General features: G+C 48.2%; 1 protein-coding gene across 1 annotated transcript; it reads left to right on the top strand.

Moving 5' to 3' along the window:
• The first annotated feature begins 491 nt into the window (after positions 1-491).
• On the top strand, positions 492-7,575 carry LOC104292759. The gene is made up of 7 exons (XM_009892175.1): positions 492-617; positions 1,480-1,539; positions 2,251-2,382; positions 3,484-3,630; positions 4,531-4,591; positions 4,777-4,865; positions 7,147-7,575. Exons 1-7 carry the CDS (start codon positions 492-494, stop codon positions 7,573-7,575), a joined length of 1,044 nt encoding a protein of 347 aa, XP_009890477.1.
• Positions 7,576-8,094: the final 519 nt, after the last annotated feature.

The raw sequence follows: 8,094 nt of genomic DNA, 5'->3' as shown, positions 1-8,094 counted from the left end.
TGGTGCCGGGCCCCCCCGTACCGCCCGGCCCCGCCGCATCCAGGCTCTGCCCGGCGAGGTACGGGCTTCCCCGGGGGGGCGGCAGAGCCCAGGCGAACCCGTCCTGCCTTACCGGGTGGCAGAAACCCCGAAGGAAGGAGGTTACCAGCGCGGGGGGGTGGGGGGGAGTTGAAGCAAAGATGGCACATCTCTCTCGCGGAAACATCGGGGGAATGTCCCAAAAGACGGGTCACCTTTGCTCGCTTTCGGTGCCGCCGGTCAGGAGGAGGTGAACTCTGTACTCGCGGTGAACGTGTGTGGTCCTGCCCTACCGCCGGCGGTGGCTGAGCCCTGATGCTCCCGGTTACTATCTTTCTCCTGCCCAGGAAAAGCTCTTCTCCCCTTCGCTGGAGGGCCACAACGCCGCTTTCCAACTCTCCGCCTTTGGGGATTTATGCGTGGACCAAAGCAAGATGGATCGCTATCGCTATTTCATCTTTAACCAGAGGAACATGGTCGTGCTGGGGCTGTTCCAGCTAGCCTTCAGCACGCTCTGCGTCGTCAGCGGGTTCATAGACGGTGTTTTCAGAACGGAGTCACAGCTGGGCAGAACCAGAGCTCCAGTCTGGGCTGGGATGGTAAAGTTGTGCGCTTTTTTTATGCTTTGTTTTGTGTTTTGGCTTTTTTTCCCCCCCTACTAGTGCTCAGCTTGCAGGTGGAAGGGAGGACTTCTTGCCAGCTCTTCCCTGCTTTGAACCCAGATAATAAAAGTTTCCTTATCGTGGCGTAGGCAGGAGAGAGCAAGCAGGCTTCCCTCTGAAGGAGCGAAATAAAATACAATACAAAATGGATAATGGAGAAAATGGGACAGAGCGGCAATTGATAAGGTCTTTTGCAGAAGCCCAGTGACCCCAGAGAGGCCGCCGAAGGTTCGGAGGGGATCGCTTCATCCTCAGGTCAGGTAGATGAACATCTGCGTGATGATCTGCGTCCCACAGCCCAGTGCCGCTAATTCTGTGTACCGCAAGGAGGAGCGGGCAGCATCCGCGCTCCCTGGCCTTCCGTACCCTGATGTTACTGTTCGTACCCCGGTGAGCCGCGCCGAAGCTCTCTCTTCCATCGCCGAAGCTGCCCATCTCCTGGCAGGAATGACTTTGACTTTCTTCTGCCTACAAGATGCATAAGGACTTGGGAAAGCAGTGGACATTTTTAGCGCTTTCATCGGACTTCTTTAATCAGTTTTATTATTTGGCCGGAGCCGTAAAGCCAGTCAGAGGATTGCTGACGGGGGGGTGGCGAGTGGGCAAGGTGCATTTCACGCAGTGTCCTGCTCCCAGGAGATGCTTCCGAGGAAAACGGAGGGAATTGGCAGTTCTCTTTCCATTTCTGACCTAAGTTGCTCTGATCTAAGCCTTGAGGGCTTTTCATCTGCTCTGTAGTAGTTTATCTTCTGAACCCGATACTTGTCTCCCAGTTACCAACTCCTTTTGTGCTCTGCAGGTGATGGGAGTCCCAGGCGTCCTGGCTTTGTTTTCCTCCCAGAGGAAGAATCCAGTTCTCGTAAGCCCGGGGAGGGGGGAGGATCTGTGTGTGTATCACACACACACACACACACACACACACACACACACACAATGTTATTGGGGCAAACGAAAACGGTTTTGGTAGGGGATGAGCTGTCTGGTCCTTCTGCAGGATTGAAAGCTTATTATTTCCTTGAGTTATCTTCATAAAAGCTGCTACATTCCTAAGCAAAAGGAGGATGCAGCATTACCTCTCTCTCTCTCTGCTGCAGCTCTTTGGCTTCAATAAGTAGCCAAAAAATCTGTAAAAACACTTGCTTTTGAATGCATTTCTTTTGCTGTTCCTTCCTGTTGTTAAGAATTGTGTACGCTAAAATAGGAAAGAAGTGAATTGACTTGCATTTCCTAGGCAGGTCCCTCCGGCCATGTAAACACCAAGGAGGAGGGAGGTATTGTTTATAAGTAAGAGATCTCTAAGAACAAAGTCTTTGGGTCCAGCTAACACCCATGGTTAAGATTTGGCACTCATTTGTAGCTCAGAAATTCGGTATCATGGAAACCTTTGCTGCACTGTGTTTGGCTTCCAAGTGACTGTTGCTACCACGTACTTTTTAGTGTCGTGGGAGATTAAAGGCTTGTACCTACAACGCTGCTTAGTACATTTTGTCTGTACTAGTTGCACTGATTTGCCAGAGGATAGTTTTAATTCCTGCTCCCCTTCTTTTTCTCCTTTAATTTCCCTGTCTAGGTGAATGTGCTTATAGTTGCCTCCATAATCTCTTGTGTTGCCATCCTCATCGTAATAGTTTATAGCTCCCTCACGCTGAACTATGGTGAAGAGGAGGAGCTGAGCTCTGTCCCGGTCCATGTTATCCATACAGTAAGTATCGACACCGTGCTTATTGCCGGGGAACATGACTCTCTTAATCTGCAAGCATTACTAGGCTTGACTTGGAAACAGAACGAGACTTCCAGGATGCCTAAATTAGAGTTTGAAGTGGTGTCTGCAGCTGGGCCGCAAATTTTTTTTAAAAAAAAAAAATTGAGTAAGTCTACGGTTAAGTATCAAGTTAGTACTGAAAACCATAAAACCCACGCAGGGCTAGATGGACATTTTCTAGCTAGCTCCTGCCGTTCGCTGCCGCTGGAGCGTGGCAAGTGTCGGTGGCTACGGGAACTAACGCCCAGCTTGCCTGGATGCTCGTCTGAGAAGCAGCTGCCTGCGAGCAGCAGCTCCTCCCCGGAGCCGTGCCTGAACACACTATAGCTGGGTGTGCTGCTGCCTCTGCTGCTGCTGCTGAGTGCAAAAAGTTTCGGGTTGTGCCAGGAGAAAAATCACGGTGCTGCCCACAAAGAGGGGTGGGTGCTGGCCGTACCCCTGGCCTGGGTTGAGACGGCAATTGCGAGGCTCGAATCCTTTCCAGCGTGCACCTCAGGTGAAAAAGTTACGGGTCAGCTGGTTAAAACTGGGTAGTAGTCAAGTGTACCCTCCGCAGTAGAGCTGAAAAGAAGGAATGAGTTAACCCTTTTGTGCCTCAAACCTGGGACAAGTGATGGCTCCCTGCAGGGTTGAAGATGCTCCAGGTAGATGAAGCTGTTCATTAGTTTGTTGTGGGTCAAATGGAAACGTCAGGCTGCTGAGACTGCAAGAAGACATTTCTCATATTCAGCGCGAGGAGGAACAGCCATTCCTTGGGCTTCTACTTGTTGTTAAAGCTATTTCCAAACCTGACCCTGTTGCGTAGCGTCTCACGTTTAATGAGAAGCCTTATTTCACTGCGCGCTCCTTTCCTATTTGAGGTTCACGCTTGACTTGTGCTTCAGAGCACAGGAAGAAAAAAAGCCTTAAACACCGCTGACTCTGAATCAGTATCTCCCACAATGCAATCACAGCATTCTTGCGGTCATTAGGATATTTTTTTGGTGGAGGGCTTCACGTTTTGAACGGGGCTTTAACATTTTTTGCTTTTTCTGCTTGCAGAGGTTCGTCCTCAATAAAGTAGTCAAGGGTGCTAACGTCACCATGCTGGCTGCATCCATCTGCAGTGCTTTTGTTGTGCTGGTCATGGCTTACTTGGGATGCCGGAGTCTTCCACGCTGCTCCTGCTACGATAGCGAAACCGGGATGGTGAGTGAGGAGCTCAGGGCACCCATTTAATTGTACTGAGTGTGGGTAGGAGGGGGAGGAAACTGGGGAGAAGTTGTGTTTTTCTGCTATAAACCTAACCTCAGCTCCACCTCAGTCACCCAGGGCGCCTTCTAAGAAATTAAGTAGGTTTTGTACTTTTAAAAGTTTTAAAACTTTAAGGGTTTTGTACTTTTTTGTATTTTTTCCTTTTACTACCTCCCTCTTTGTCGTGATTTGGGCTGGGCTGGCCACTAAAAGGAGCGACACTCGTATTTACGGTCTTGTGTACGACCCCGCATACGTTATCTCCGCTTTCCAAACCATTAGTGCTCAAACTGCTGTGGCGCCATTTCCTACAAAGTCCTTCTCTCCTCAAAAACCGCTCCTTCATCTCTTAAGCCAACAATTTCTCCTGGTACAGCATTTCACTGGTACTTAGGCACCAAGATGCCTTCTCCCTAGAACTACAAATTCAAGAATAAAGATAATAGTAAAAATACCATGTGTGAAGGGGGGGACACACATGACACACCACATTTTACTGCTAATTTATGAGGTCTGTACCTCAAGTGATGGGGCACACGCTGCGTGTCTCTGCTGGGTGAGCTTAATAAACACCAGATGCTTCTCCACTGGAGTAATTCTGATGCTGCATTAAACGTGTACATCCGACCATCTCTTTTGGTAAGGAATTAATGGGTAGAGGTTACAAGGCAGCTGCTCCTGACCGAAGATACCAAGTGTGTGATACGAGACTGCTTTAAACTTTCAAACTAAAACTTGTTAGGAGGAGTGGACTACACAGACTTTTTAAATGAGTTCAAATATATCTTCTTGAACAAACTCACAGATGAGTTGTTGTTTTTTTTTTTTTTTTTGACGGCGTTGTTTCATCCATAGGAATGGTTGCAACCTAGTGAGGACCAAAATCAGGCTGTGGAAATGGTTTGCGCTGTACAAAGTGAGTAACTCCTTCCCTCCGTGTGTTTGGATATCCACCAGGGAGGTGGAAGGAACATCCTGCGTAAGCTTTACATCCCAGGCCAAAATCCTGATAACCAAAATACTCCTGGCCAAAAGGAACTCAGGATTTTGTGCAAGTGTCTACTCCAGGTTTAATGGTTTCCCCTTGCCTTCCCCACACAGGTCCCGGGGGCAGAATTTTTAACTTCCCAGATCGGTTTCCAGCCCAGGACTTGGACGCAGAGGAAGACGCATCCAAACCTCCACCATATGTCAGAATGGCTTGAAAAAGTGGTCGGACATTTTAAAGCCACTAGTCTAAAAATGTGGCAAGACAGATGTAAGGAGTTCTTCATCTTTAAAGATGGTTAAAGCACTTTTCCTTGGCCTTTTGAAAAACACACACAGAAATAGAGAACTGGAATGCCCGACGTCCAGCAAAGACGACAGTGTGAAGGGGAAGATCTGCAGATGTTTTCGGACATTCAGACCTTGTGTAGTTAAAATACCTCATTGCCTCTGGAAAGCCTGAGCATTTTTTCCTCCATCTTTTGTACTTAAATCCTCCTTTATTCCACTGGAATTCATCATGCAATTTGTCTAGCAGTGCTAGCCTTAGGCATTCAAATATTAAATACAATTAATTTTTAAATGAAACTGGTTGTGGAGTATTCCCCCCCTCCCCCCCCCCAACTGCTATCTCAATTTCTCCCCCTCACCCATTGAATTGTCTGGATGATATGATAATGAGTGAAGGCTAATGAGGGACCCGCTTCATTATTGAGCTTCAAAGTGCTTTCCCTCTTCCTCTTTGGATGGGTGGGGGCAGGTGAAGTTTATGATGCAAAGCCTTGCCGATGCCATTCGGGTACCTCTCGTCAAAATGTGGATTCTGTGGGGTGTACGTGTGTGGGTGCAATTAGTTTTGGTGCTGAAGTGTAATGACGGAGCGTGTAGGAACTGGGGTTGCTGTGGTTCCTCTTACAGAGTAACTTAGATGCTCTGTATTCAGTTCAGGCTTTTCTACTTCAACTTTGCAGACTGAAAGTTTTAAAAAAAAAAAAATGCTCATTTTGAGGCCCGTTCTGCTAACATTTATTGCAGATCTAGACCAAGCTCCTCTGTTGGAGGTTCTCTGGAGGACCTCTTGGTCCTCTCAACCAAGGAACTACAGCTTCCAGTCAGCTTCCATCATCTCCTGAGGGGCACAACGTTTCCGTACGTACTTTGTGATTCTCTTTCAGGTAGGTTTAGAGGTGTCTGTCGAGTGATTATCTTGCCTGCAGGCCTTGAGCGTGGTAGAAATTAGGTAGAGAGTGGTAGATTACTTATCCCACGATGCAGATTAACAGGGCACGTTCATTTGAACGGGGTTTGGCAAGGAAGTTCCCATCTTGAGAAAGTGCTGTGAGCAGTAGGATAAGTCATACCCACCATGAGACACATAACACCAGGAATGATTTATCTTATGGCAGCGTAGAAGGTGCCTTTCCCGTTCCCAAGGGAAGAGGCAATTAAATTGTTCTCGGTTATTTTTTTTTCCTAGAGACAAGTCTTTTTCATAACACTACTAAAGGGACTCGGACACCTAAATGGAGACCTTCCCCTGATAAAAGCATTGTACAGAAAAAATGCCCATCAGTCCTCTGAGTCTGTGCTTATCACACACACACTCAAAATGCCCCCAAAAGAGCTTCCCATGGGTACATCATGGGTACAAAACTGAGCATTACAGTATGGAATTAATCCTGGCAGATGCAAGTTAACAAATTTTGTCCGCCTTCAAAGTCTCTTGGGGTTGGCGAGGTGCAGAGGTGGACAGTTAGTTTCTATTAAATTACTCGTAAAATTCCTTCTTCAAACTTTGGAGAGTTTATATCTGAAGATGTTTTACACCTTTTGTTGCAATCTGAAACAGAAAAAGTACCCTAAGCTGCGTGTTGAAGAAGTCCTGGTGTACCCCTTTGTACGTAAGGTGCTTACCAAGTGTCTCCGTGACTTTAACCATCAAGATTATTAATGGTTGGGATTTTAAAGAAGAGAGCAGCCCCAACCACCGGCCTCCCTCCACAGCCCTTCGCTGGTCGCGCATCGCTTCCTCTGCTGCCCACCTTCTGCTGGTGCTCTGCCCCCATCCCTCGGTGCTCAGACCAGCAGCTTAACTGGGGGCTCCAGTGTTTTGGAGTGGTTTTGTGTGTTTGCCCGCGCCAACCAAAACACAGCTGGTGTCATTGCGGATGTCTGTCTGAAGGTATTGATGTTTGAATCGCTATTATTAAAGTAATTCAAGCATTGTAATTCAAAAGGCGATGCTCTGCCTTTTTCTCTGGTACGGCGCCCGTCAGCCAGCACCAAAGCACCGAGCGTGACCGCTCATCCCATCCTCAGATGCTTCTGGCGTAACTCCACGCAGTCTGCAATGGAAAGTTGAGGTTTTCTTCTCTTTGATTAACGTAAACCGCTGTTCTTGTACATTAAAAGAAAGTAAGACTCCCTGAGAGGTTATGATGGTTGCTAACAGCTAAAAGCAGCGTGGCTCTGCTTCTCCTTTAGCCTAAAGCAGATTTTGCCTTCGAAAGGAGCCGCTTGCTGGAAGTAGTTGCTGAAATGCGCTGCTCGGCCACTGCCTCGGCGCTGGGTGGGCGTTACGGTCCCGTCCAGAAACACCGTTCTGTAACAAGTCATTCCACAGGAGATGACACATGTACCGGGTATAACTTGACAACCTTTGGCCGCTGGTTGGACGGAGCGGTTAGCTTTTATGGCAAGCACGCAGAGAACGCGCATCACCAGCCCTTGCTGGAATGCAGCCCCGTTTCCACGGGCTGCGGAGGACGACCCCCACGAGGAGGGTCCTGGCACAGCTCTGAGGCACCAGTCGAATACTCAACCCCTTCCTCCCAGCCACGCTTCGACAGCGGTCCCTCGGTGGTGTCCAGGGACAGGCAGACCGCTGGCGGGTGTCGCAGCCTCTGGCTGTGAAATAGCCGTGACAACAGATGTTGGCGTGTGAGCGTGTAAAAGAGAAGTGTGATCTATGCTACTGCTGAATAAAGATGTATGTAATTGATTCGGCAGCAGCTATAAAGCCCGTGATGGCCGTATTTCTTTTTACGGTCCTTCCAGCGGTGCCGTCGCAGCATCGCTATCGCAGTACCAGCACCCAAGAGCACTTACAGACACACAATTTCACCAGTTCTTTCTACAAAAGGGAAGTAGCTAGAAAAGAAACACCTGTGCTGTGGAAATCGGTGGAAACTGAATGCCAATTTAATGCCACTCCCTCTAATTGGTCGGCATTGCAGAAAATGTATTCCCGATGGCAGCTTCCAGTGCTATATTTAGCAGCCCGTTCCGCATGCTCCTTACGGTGCTTTCCCACAGCTTGCCCGTATCTCCAGGGGCTTTCCATGGTTTGCGTCACCCCCAGCGTCCGCTGATGGCAGGCAGATGGATTTTTTATTTATTTATTTATTTTAAATTTATTTATTATGCAAACAC

Source organism: Charadrius vociferus, unplaced genomic scaffold (assembly GCF_000708025.1).
Source record: "Charadrius vociferus isolate BGI_N301 unplaced genomic scaffold, ASM70802v2 scaffold199, whole genome shotgun sequence".
NCBI classification, from domain to species: Eukaryota; Metazoa; Chordata; class Aves; order Charadriiformes; family Charadriidae; genus Charadrius; species Charadrius vociferus.
This window is presented reverse-complemented; position numbering and strand designations above follow the sequence as displayed.